We start from the raw sequence: 12,983 nt of genomic DNA, 5'->3' as shown, positions 1-12,983 counted from the left end.
AAATACTAGGCCGATTCAAAACTTGAATACATGAAACAGTGGAGATTGAGACTCGCACCACTTAAACCTTGCTAGGGCCCACCTTGACGTTTATCTGTATATAATCCCGTCATAAATATGCCATTTGGCACCTTGATTTTTAGTCTAACTGAGGGGATTTAATAAGATTTGGGAGAAATTTGCCCTAAAGCCATCGCTTGGCAGGTTTATTTGGAGGTATTTTAAATGCACATTTTTTATGCGCTTTGAAATCTCACTGTATTAACTAAGAGTGAAATGTGTTTTTTAGCTCCTCTTTCAAAGGTAGAAAAGTGGCGCATGAGCATGATTAGGTTGCTAATCTATTATACATGCGGTGAGTCAACATGCTTCAAAATAATTCAATTGTCAACTGCAACACTAAAATCACATCAGTAAAATAATCTAAACTTTCAAAAGTTAGTAATTTAAATTGATGGTTAAAACATAATGAGTTGATTGTTTATCATCCTTATGTTTATGCTCTTTAAATGCTTAATATATTCTTTTTTAGTCCAAGTACATATTTCAATAGGCTTATTATAATCAATTTGTCAAATATAACTTATGTATATTAATTAGAAATATTAAAACTAGTTTAATGAATCCTATCTAGGCATATACATTAAAGAATTCCCATGCATTTCAGTTACAAGCTCCTAATTGAAAGGTTCTGAGTCGAGCATTTTAATTACAAGCTGCCAATTATAATTAAGAATTCAAAATTACATTGATTCCAATATAATTGTGATTCAGGTTCCGATGCATTCCAAATATAAACTCCAAAATGGGCCCTAAGGGGAATCACATAAGATAAAACACAAATATCATCTTGATTTAAAGTGCTGGTGGCTTTAGAAGATTTCTTTGGTGATATCTCTATCTCTAATATTCCTTGTGATGTGGCCCAATTGAGTTATTACTATGTTTGATTTTATGGCTCATATCCTAACCTAAATTGGCTCAATGAAGCAACATAGCGGATGGATTATATCCTAACCTAAATTGGCACAATAAAGCAACATAGTGGATGTAAGATAGACATGACAGTTGACCCCACAAAAGTTTTATTGGGAGTAGATTCAATAAAATATGCCACGATTAGAGATCGGGCCCATAAAACATATTTGAAAATGGTTGTCACTTGGGGTTAACCAATACCATGTAGCCATGTTAGGGCCTTAGTATGCTGTCATGAGGCTCTAGACTTAACCAATCCACTCCCAATTGTATCACACAATCCTTTGTAACTAACATAGAAATAGTTAGGCAAGGGAAATACTAACTTCTATGAGGTGGCTTGATATTGTATATGTTGGAGGGCAGATTTTTCGAGAGTATGGGAGATCTACTCTCTTCTTTTCACTTAGTTGCCTCGTTCGAGGGTTTTTGTGAGGGCGTAAAGGATGCGATATTTAACCAAAGTCGTCACTAACCAATTATTACGATTTTACAGTCGGTTAGATCATTTATAAACGCTTAAGATTGAGAACTCAAAAATCCTTAACCATAAGATGACTCGTAAGCTTATGTTTCAAATATTCAAAGGAACTGTGGTTACAGCGAGGAAAGCTGTTAGGCATCCACTCTGCTCGTATGGATGTACAGTATTTACTTCACAACATTTGACTAATTTCTAAGAGATCTGACTAATTTCTGAAGAATAAGTGGTAATTCTCGCTTGCAGTAAATATAATACAATGCAATAGTAGTGGTGATTGATCTATCCTAATTTTTTATGAGTAGGTTCTCACAATATCGGTAAGCCGCAAAGCATACATTTGAAACGATCAAGTATAGGGTATATGTATAGGATGTTTACGATGTTGTATGCATGCATATGATAAAATGACAGCCAACTAGCTAAGGTTTCTGGTGGACCTGCCATGATTATATCGGCAGGTATCAGAGCATGCACCCACCAGTCAGATATGATGGAAAATGATGGAATGTGGTATATATGCTAAAATGACGGCTAATTAGCTAAAGTTTTTTATGGGAAAGATTTGATTATATTGACAAACCACAAAGCATACGCTCGCTAGTCAGATGTGTGAAAATGCTAAAAATGCACTATGATGTTGATGCATATAAAGAGTAGAGGGTTGAGAAGGAAATAAATGTTACATGATGTTGATGCACTGATTTGATGAAATCGATAGAGAATTGAACACTTGGATAAAAGGTAATGTCATATGGCTAGATTGAGTGACTTAGATTTGAACTTAGGTGGCTCGGGAAACTTCGACTCTGACTGGGCTAGGCTAGACCAGGGCTGGACTCTCTCTCTCTCTCTCACTCTCACTCTCATTGGTAGAAGGATAGCTCCTAGGTGGGTGTGCTCTCTGAAATGAGAATTGATGCTCCTTGATGCTTTAATGTGTTAAACGATGAGGGGAGAGGGCTATTTAGTCTCCCAACCCAATTTTTTGGTAATTCCCAGTAATCCTAGGGGTAAAAAGTGGTTGAAGGGCTGAGATTGAAGGTTGCCACATGATATCATTTCATGGGTTAGATAAGGTGGTAAAATTATAATTTTGAGTAAGGAGATGGGGATTGGAGCAAATGCACTTCAACCGCACACTTGAGGTTTGAAAAATGGGAGTTCCATATGCTTGAGGGATGCTGTCCTAAAGAGGGGGAGTGCCATGTGGCCGGCGGCAGCCTGGTTGCCACCAGTCCCCACTTGGACTCCCTACTTTGGCAGGTAGTATTTTTCAAGCATGTGGAGGTTATGTGGTGAGGGTTGTTGCTTTGATTTTTCAGCCATTTCTCCGTGGGTTTAGTTTTGGGCTTGGGTTTAGATTTGATTTTGGACTTAACTAGGTGAGTTAATTGGGTTGTAGGGTTAGGTAAGCTGACTGGGAGAGTTGATCAAGTGAGTTGACTCGCTGAGTTAACTCATGGCTCTAGGGTTTTTGGGTTCCTAAGGGTTTAGGGTTGGGCTAATTGGAATGACTGGGTTGACTGTGTTGAATGGGTTAAGTTTAGGGTTTAGTACTCGAGTTCCTATGATTTAGGCTTTTAGGGTTAGGGTTTAGGATTGGGGTCCGACTGTCCATCTATTCGTTCAAACTCTATCAGCTTATTAGCCTAAGGTAGGCTATCTATAGATATATGTGCCATATGTTGAGAAATTAATAACAAAGGAAACCGAAATCAAATAAAATAGAAAATCCTACTAGGCTCGAAGCACATATCATATATGCTTTAATTAAATCGTTATTCGCCCTGCCAGCTTGCTAGCGAATCAATTTTATGATACGATGAGCCTTGGTGGATCTGTGTGCAACAATCATGAAGATTCCACAGCAAGAACTTGGTACACAGTTTATTATTCTGGTAGACTTTATATTGTGAAAACAAAGAACTCACTTCACGTGCTTATAAAGGAAAACAGATGGAGAGGAGGTGATTATTTTAATCTTCGATTTACAAAGGGATTTTATATAAAATGAAAAGTAATGCATTTTCACAAGAGGAGTTTCTTAAAGACGCATATGAAACAATTCAAAATATTTATGTTTTTTGATAAGAGAAGCGATTTACTCAAAAGGCGGAAGTAACTGCTTTTCACAACAATTGGATTCTGAACGGCCAAACCATTATTACTTTTGATATCTGCCAGTTGAATCGTGTAATGGTCGAAATCCATTGGTCATTTGATGCAGCAGTAAGATCGGGCAGGCCAAAATTTAGGAACGGTTGAGATTAGTCGGCTGGATGATAGGTGACGTGGCCATTTCTACAGGCCGTTCTACGAAACGGTTGAAATCCCCTAGCCAATTGGTGGGATGATACAATTGATAGGTAAAACAATTGCTCTCTTGGTCGATTGGTACAACAACCATTGATGGCCAACTGATAGGTAAAATGACCGTTCTCACAGCCGATTGGTGTAATAGCTGTAGATGGTGGACTGAACAACAGTTGTTCTCTTTCGGTCAATCTTGTGATGGACATATTGGTTATGGTTGAGCTTACTTAGTTGTATCGTGACTCGCATTGAATCGCTTTAGTTCGCACCACTAGCACCTCTACAGCCGCACTACGCGCACTACATGCATGCCTGTGTTCCAATGTTTCGCTCTAGAACACAAAAGTTAGTCTTCTTCTCTCTTCATTATCTAAATAAGAATATTAAAGAACTCAAAGCTTATAAATCCACCTAGTTTTTCCTATGTAAATCAGGTGAGACATCATTTTCAAACAAAGTTTCGAAGTAAAATGAAATTCAAAAAATATTTTTTGAATTTGAATAGAAAGTGCGAGTGCAATGACTATAATCATTTTTATTATGTTCTTTAACTAACCTAATTGAGCTATAATCTCAACACCATCTATCCTTTAGCTAGTTAAATTTCCAGTGAACCACATCACAAAAAACAGTAGTGATTGAATGCTTGTGGGCCACGGAAGTTTTGAATAAGCTGATATTTATGTTCTCCCATTATTGTGGTCGGTATGACCTTATCAAGAGGTTGAATGGCAAATAAACAGTATCGCAGGCCCTAGAAATTTTTTAATGATGGGCTTCCAATCAACATTGTTTCTATGGTGTTGTCCACTTAAATTTAGATCTATTTCATTTTTTGGATGGCTAATAAACATTACAAATGACCTTGGCAAAACGGATAGACGGCAAAGATATAGAACATGCACATCAAGGCTGGTCCCATGATCACGGCCTCATTGAAGTCAGGGGCGCCTAAGACATTTTTAATGGTGGGTGTTCAATAACATTATTTCTTTGGTGAGATCCACTTCAATATATATTGGCTTTATTTTTAGATCATATTGACCATATTCTAAAATGAGCTAGCAAAACAGATGGACAACGAATATATCAACGAGTTCCTCTTCGGTATCAGGCGTTGCATGAAATTCAAACAGGAGGAGAAATGTCCTTGCATATTTTAGTATTACCTTTCTACCCACTAACACCCTCTCCTCCTTCAGACCATGTCCGCGGGCGTTCCGTAATTATTCAAACAGCTAATGCCATTTTCGGTATTTGTCATTTTATACACCTAAATAATGTGTAGTTTAATATGGTGTAGGATGTCAATTACCTGAGGCCCTACCGCTAATGCTTTCACTTGGTCTGTTCTGGAATGGATGAGGACAAAAACTACAGCCATCTATCCCAGGCAGCATTTCTTTCTTGGTAAAACCTTTGGTACTCTGGCAATAGTAGATGATACTCAGGCACTGAAAACTAGACACTAAGCACATAAGTAATTCAAATTATAACCGTCAAAATTATAAATCTAAGTTTAGTTGTATCATGTACCAAAAATTACACTTATTTGATTACATATCTATCAGATTGCTGGACATTTGTTAGACGGTCAAAATGAAAAAGTATCCCATATTCCTATTTCCTAAAAAACAAAGATCTAAAAATTAAAGGTTAGCATGGCTCAACCGTGGAGGATTCTGATTTAGGCTGGTTTATTAGAGCACTTTATGCCACGAGTGCAATTTCAGAGTGCATGCGTATCAAGTATCACAGACTACTAGAGCAGCATATAAGACGGCTTTCCTTCTTTAACCCTTCCAAACGCGTTCGCTTTTAGCTATCTCGTTTTCAAACGAGACGAATGCGTTTCCACTTTTCAAAGGAAGGAGATGCGAAAGATCATTATTATAATGATTTCTTTCTCCAATTGAAAATTTTCAAATCCCACTTTTCTTTTCTATTTTTCCCACCACCTTATTTGAAGGTTTAAACAAATTTCTCAATGTTTTTGACTCAGACCGTGTCTTTTTCTTCATCAAAAACGTGTTGAGCTGTTATCTATTTCAATCTCTCACTTTTCTTCTTAGAAGTAATTTCTTTGCTAGCTGTAATCAGTAACGGAGATTTTTGGACACTTCCCAACTCATATCTATTTTGTTATGATAAAATTTTCTCATATCCAACTGTCATCTCTAATATTAGAAAAGTGCATAGTGAGGGAGCAAACTGTTCTATATACATACTTTCTCCTTCACTCTCAGCATTTAAGAGATTAAAGGAGAAAGAAAGGAATCCATTCTCAAACCTCTCTTCTCATTTGAGAGACTAGAGAGAAGAAAGGTATCATAGGGAGCAAAATGGCCCCATCATTCGACTGGTGGGGAAAGGAGAACCACCGTGGGACGCCGGTGGTGATCAAGATGGAGAATCCTAATTATTCCCTTGTGGAATTGGAAAGCCCAGATGAAGATGAATTCCATGGAATTGCAAGTTCTGCGAAGAGCGGAAGAAGAGGGAAGAACGCCAAGCAATTGACTTGGGTTCTTCTCCTCAAAGCCCATAAGGCTGCCGGGTGTCTATCTTCAATAGCTTCGGCAGCCTTTGGGCTAGCCGCCGTCGTTAGGCGGCGGCTTGCCTCTGGTCGGACAGACTCGGAGATGGCCGCCGAGTCTGAGAATCCTACCGTTAGGAGGAGGTTCTACTCCTTCATCAAGGCCTTCTTGCTACTGTCCGTAGTGTTGTTGGGTTTTGAGATTTTCGCTTATTTCCAAGGGTGGCATCTCGGCGCTCCCCGCCTGCAGCTACAGCAGCTGATCTCGTCTCCATTGGGAGTTTGGGGGCTCTTTGATTCGTTGTATTCTAGATGGGTTTCAGTCCGCGTGGAGTATCTCGCTCCCCCTCTGCAATTCCTCACCAATGCATGCGTTGTGCTGTTCTTGATACAGAGCGCCGATCGGCTAGTTTTGTGCTTGGGGTGCTTCTGGATCAAATTCAAGAAGATAAGGCCTGTTCCGAAGCAGCCTGTCGAAGATCTCGAAGGTGGAGATGGTAATGCAAGCTTCTTCCCCATGGTTCTAGTTCAGATCCCTATGTGCAATGAGAAAGAGGTATGTGATTTTGCTAGATTTTGATTCTCTGTTCTTACTTTTCTTTTTTCCCTATTTTGTGCTCATCTGAGTTTTTGCAAATTTTGGGGTTTTTCAGGTTTATCAGCAATCGATCGCTGCGGTCTGTAATTTAGACTGGCCGAGGTCGAACTTACTCATCCAAGTCCTCGACGATTCAGATGACCTGACTACACAAATGCTGATTAAGGAAGAGGTGCAGAAATGGCAGCAGGAAGGGGCTCATATCATCTACCGGCACCGAGTTATCCGAGACGGTTACAAGGCTGGGAATCTCAAGTCGGCGATGGGCTGCAGCTATGTCAAGGACTATGAATTCGTTGCCATTTTCGATGCCGATTTCCAGCCGTCTTCGGATTTCTTGAAGAAGACTGTCCCCCATTTTAAGGTTTGGAAAATGCAAATCCTTTGAATTATGCTCTCTGGCAGACTGAAACTGAAATATAATAAACTATTATTCGGATGCGAGCAGGATAATGAGGAAGTTGGGCTGGTTCAAGCAAGGTGGTCGTTCGTGAACAAAGATGAGAATTTGCTAACAAGATTGCAGAATGTAAATCTATCGTTTCATTTCGAAGTGGAGCAACAGGTGAATGGGATTTTCATCAATTTCTTCGGGTTTAATGGGACTGCCGGGGTGTGGAGGATAAAGACATTGGAAGAGTCTGGAGGGTGGATGGAGAGGACGACTGTCGAGGACATGGACATTGCAGTCCGGGCGCATTTGCATGGTTGGAAATTCATCTTCCTTAATGATGTCGAGGTAAGATGCCGTCGCTAGTATTAAACCTCTTTATTTTTTATTTTACGTCCTTCAATTATCATTATAAAAAATGGGTCTGTTAGGGTGATAATGAGTAATGAATTGTAGAAAAAATGGTGTCTGGAAAGGATGATAAAGATAGGTGGTATGTGATGGGGTGGGTGGAGGGTATTTTGGGAATTGATGGTATGAATGATGTTGAAATGGGAGGGGCAATTTCAAGATAGGTAATGTATGTAAATTTTGGTTCTTGGGTTAGTGCGATTTTAGGTGGCGTCGCTGTTTAATGGTAGATGGTATTAAAAAAAAAAAAATGACAAAAAGAAGATGGATGGTATAAGAGGTACCAATCTAGTAAATGGGGCTATTTTAGGAATAAATGGTATGAATAGCGTTGCTAATTCACAATATGGTGTGCAGGTGTGGCTGAGTTTTGGGAAGATGAACCTTAGATAGGACTGCAGATTTTCTATTTGATATATTGGAGCAGTTTAAAATTTTAAATGTGGAAGATGTAAAAATAGGTGGGGTGAAATTTGCAATCTAATGGGTGGGGGGCATTTTAGGAATAGTTGTTATAAATAGAGTCGCAGATTGCCATACAATTCGTGGGGTCATTTTTAAATGTGAATTTGGTAGACAAGGTTGAGGTTGTAATTGGTTGGGGCATTTTAGGAATAATTGTCATAAGCAGAGTTGCAGATTGCCGGACAGTCGATTAGGGTGGGGGCATTTTAGGAATAATTGTTATAATAGATTTGCAGATTGCCATAGAATCCACTTGGGTGGGGTCATTTTGAATGTGAATTAGGTAGATGAGATTAAGAAGATTGCATTTGGGTGGGGGCAATTTGGGATTGTCAATGTATGTGGCATAAATAGGGCTAGATTTGGGTGGGGGCAATTTGGGATTGTCAATGTATCTGCGCTGATTGGTGTAGATGCAACTGTGAAACCAGTTTATACCCTTGATAGATGGTGAAGATTTTTTACGGTTTGAAACGGTGTTACTTCTGTAAGCGAGAAATGACTAGGGACGGCCCATTTCTTGAAGAATTAGATGTGGTATAATGAGAGAATATTCATGCGCTAGTACTGATTAGAGGTGTGGGGTAATCTCGTCTTTTGGAATAAACCGAATGGAATCCAGTTAGGTGTTTATGAGACAAATCTCTAATTATAATAAGAAATTAGAAATGATTTATATACCTGTATACCAGTCAGACAATGCCGGCCATTTCACTCAAATTACGTCTTTTGCACGTCTTGGGTGTATGCAGAAGTTTACATATAGTGCCTGTATATGACTATTTCTCTACAAAAAACAATCGCATATTATGCATGACGTATGACTTAGGCCAGACCTACGAACAGCATTGAATATGCATAATTGAGAGCAAATCAGTGTTTGAATTGAAATAAAGACTTTTTGTTGGGATTAGGATTAGTGGGACCCACTTAAAGAAAATTGTGCCTGTTGCTTCTGTGGAATGTTCTAAGTTGTCATGTGGGTGCGCGGTGGAATAAGCACAAGACGCATGGAATAAGTAAAGCTGGCAAACATGACCCTATCAGTTTCTTACTTGATCAAAAGAGGCATTATATGGACTTTTGAAGTCAGCATATATGCCTAGCATCCTTGGCCATGTGTTCCTGTTAATTGAGGGTCTTGGTTCTATGATCCACATCGTTGTCCGATAGCCATGCAGTGGATGGACTGTGCCCCCTAAATCCATCCATAGATTGGAAGATCCTACTGGTTGATCTCTGTCCAACAAATAGATGATTAAGACCAAAAAAAAAAAAAATCAATAGCAAAGGCAAAAGATCGGTTGCTACGATCTTCCAATGTGGATAGTTTTAATGGTTGGTCCGTCCGCTAGGGGTCCATCAGATTGAAGGTCTGGATCAATGAACAGCACTCACTTGCAAGAACTAAGTGCCGGAGAGTACTGTGCATATCCTTAGGCCAAGGATCATATAATTCATCTAATGGAAAATGCTTTTAGCCTTTTGTGTTTTTTAAGAGATGCAATGAGTGCTCTCCAAATAGAAAAAAGTAGCCCAGCTTGCAGTGATGGGTCCACCTTGAGTTTGAGCCAACACCACCGACACCCTTTTCTACCTTCGCAGATTACCTATAGGACCAATCACACCCATCTCCCAATAGACTTTCACCCACTGAATGGAATTCTTTAACCTCTGACTACTGAATGGCTGAGACAACTTGGGGTGGTTGAAGAGTCTGCTGAGCTGTACTTTTTTTTTTTTGGTGGGGAATGTCTTTTGAGGTTACCATCTTGAATTCCCATCAATCCCTTCTCATCAGTTGTTTCTTTTCTGTTACAGTGCCAATGCGAACTACCAGAATCATATGAAGCTTACAGGAAGCAGCAACACCGGTGGCATTCTGGCCCCATGCAGTTGTTTCGCCTATGTTTGCCCGACATCATCCGGTCTAAGGTATGTATACAACTGTAACTCATTAGCTTTGAAGACAATCATGGTGTTGGATGCTGTGAAATTTAACTGCTGGTCGACCTTGGAGCTACCTGATCAAAGTTTGGACAATGATGAGAAGCAGCCCCACTTGATTCCACCATTTCTAAAAGGTCAGCAGGTGGGCCTTTTTCTTATCACCATTTGATCATGGATCAGTCTGCGATGGGTTTTACCAGGAGCTAACTTTCGCCATGTGTATCAAGAACCGAGTCTTCGCCACCTATTTATGCTCAGCTACCTCACAGCTATGTTGTGACTCCGTGTAGATGCCATGGCCAAAAAATCAGGCTGGTGCAATCATCAGGTCGGCTGCAGTGTACTAAAAGAACAATCCATATTCAACATACATGCAGCCTGCCAGATGTTCGGGTGGGCCTGATTTTGGGGCCAGGATGCATACATGGTGGCTGGCTGCATGAATGTGGACATGTAGATTAACAAATACAGTTATTTCTATGGTAATGCAACTTGCAACTATTGTAGCCTCTCTCTAACAATGCATCTTATCTACACTTGTGATGAGTGCAGATCAGCTTTTGGAAGAAGACCAACCTCATATTCCTCTTTTTCCTCCTACGAAAACTGATACTACCCTTCTACTCCTTTACCCTCTTCTGCATCATCCTCCCCATGACCATGTTCGTTCCCGAGGCTGAGCTCCCTGCATGGGTCGTCTGCTACATTCCTGCCACTATGTCCTTCCTCAACATCCTCCCTACCCCAAAATCCTTCCCCTTCATCGTCCCCTACCTCCTCTTCGAGAACACCATGTCCGTCACCAAGTTCAATGCCATGATCTCGGGTCTCTTCCAGCTCGGGAGTGCCTATGAATGGGTGGTTACCAAGAAGTCAGGCCGTTCATCTGAGGGAGATCTCCTCTCCCTTGTCGAGAAGGAGCCCAAGCACCAACGCAGTGGCTCCGTGCCCAATCTCAATACAATCGAAAGAGAGGAAACCCAACAGCAGCAGCGGGAATCAAAGAAGAAGCATAACAGGATATATAGGAAGGAGCTGGCGCTTGCTTTCCTTCTCCTGACAGCTTCAGCCAGGAGCTTACTCTCAGCACAGGGTATACATTTCTACTTCTTGCTCTTTCAGGGGATATCGTTCTTACTAGTGGGCCTTGATCTGATTGGGGAACAAGTTGAGTGAAAGAACGGTTTGGATGAATCAGAAGGGGATATATACAGAAATGGGCACATGCGCGTGCCATTGAAGAATAGATAGAATGCATGGAGGGCGAGCTCCCTCCCCAAGGATTAAAAAAGAAAAATGAAAAAAGAAAAAGAAAAAGAAAAGAAGAATCTCCTCTCTGTAGAGGTGTAGATAAGGCTCCGTTCTGTTAGCTGTTTTATTCTTTTGGATCTTATTCTTTTGTAAGAAAATTTTGTTGTTCAAAATGGATTTTAGTCTTACTTACAGCTCAAAGGCCTAAGCTGCATTTCTTCCGGCCATGTTTGGATGCACTATGGAATTGAATTGCAGTTATTAGCTTAAGTATAAATAACCAGATTGTTATTTCCTCAACTGGCTTGAAATTGCAATTATCTTACTTACCAGTGGGACTGGAAAGAAACCCGACTAAGGGAACATCATAAATTGTCATTTTACCTTTTGATTGAACTAGTGTCTTATGCATCCCATTGAAATGAACACAATTCTCCTCTGTTTCGATTGCAATAAGTATCATTACAATTCTACTGTTTTTGGATTGCAATATAAATATATTAGATTCCAAGAAAAGGGAATTCAAGACATTTCCTACATGGTGGAAAAAAGGTATTACAATGGAAAAAAGGAATTTGTAATAATTGCAGAATTGATTTCTTCTTTTGCCATAGAACTCTCTTATCCAAATGAGTAACCAGTTTGGATAAAGAGATTTGTGGTAAATCAATCACTAGTGATCTGATTACAATCTCCTCTGTTTTGGTTGTAAGCAATGATGCAGCTGGATTTGTGGAGAAAGGGAATCTAATGCATTTCCTACAAGGATCCTTCATCCATGTCTGTGTGACCTTATAAACAGGTTGGATGACAAATAAACATTACTGTGGACATAGTCATCCCCACTGTTTTCTGTGGCGGGGTCCAGCTGAGATATAGATATGCATCAATTTTGGGCTCAACCCCTAAAATGAGCTGAAAAAAAAACCTAGATGAACGGCATGGATAAAGCACATACATTCACGGTGGGCCCAACAGTTTACTCAGTACGATAAAGCCTACCAATTTACTCAGTAGGCAATCCCCCTCCCGAAGCAATCTGCATTGGGGCCCACCATGATTTATGGGTTTTATCCATGCCGTCTATCGATTTTGGCAGATCATTTTATAGCATGAGCCCAAAATGAGGCTGATCCAAGGCTCGAGTGGTGGGGATTGAACGCCCACCATTAAAAACTTCATAGGAGCCACAAGTTTTGGATCAAACTGATATTTGTGCTTTCCCTTCATCTAGGTCTTTGTGACCTTATGAACGGGTTAGATGGAAAATACACATCACTGTGTGCCCTAGGAAGTTTCAACGGTTGGCATCATTATCATAGCTGCTTCCTGTGGTGTAGTCCACATAAGCCTTGGATGTATGATCAAATGATCTTCCAAAATGGATAAACAGCATGGATAAAACCCATACATCACGGTGGACTCCACAGAGACCCTACCTGGGCCTATTACCGTCCAGGTGGGGGCAGGATGCAATCCGCTTCCTTCCTACATGGTAGAAGAGGAAATTGTAATTATTGCAGACTTGACGTCTTCTACCATGGAATTCTCCAAAAGAAATTGTGCTGTCTTTTGCATGCTATGATAAAATGATGGGAAGACATCA

General features: G+C 40.1%; 1 protein-coding gene across 1 annotated transcript; it reads left to right on the top strand.

The window, feature by feature from the left end:
• The first annotated feature begins 5,607 nt into the window (after positions 1–5,607).
• Positions 5,608–11,604, top strand: LOC131228681 (probable xyloglucan glycosyltransferase 9). Its single transcript, XM_058224523.1, has 5 exons — positions 5,608–6,867; positions 6,965–7,273; positions 7,358–7,648; positions 9,998–10,111; positions 10,679–11,604. Exons 1-5 carry the CDS (start codon positions 6,118–6,120, stop codon positions 11,300–11,302), a joined length of 2,088 nt encoding a protein of 695 aa, XP_058080506.1. The 5' UTR covers positions 5,608–6,117; the 3' UTR covers positions 11,303–11,604.
• Positions 11,605–12,983: the final 1,379 nt, after the last annotated feature.

This window comes from Magnolia sinica, chromosome 16 (assembly GCF_029962835.1).
Source record: "Magnolia sinica isolate HGM2019 chromosome 16, MsV1, whole genome shotgun sequence".
Taxonomy (NCBI): Eukaryota; Viridiplantae; Streptophyta; class Magnoliopsida; order Magnoliales; family Magnoliaceae; genus Magnolia; species Magnolia sinica.
This window is presented reverse-complemented; position numbering and strand designations above follow the sequence as displayed.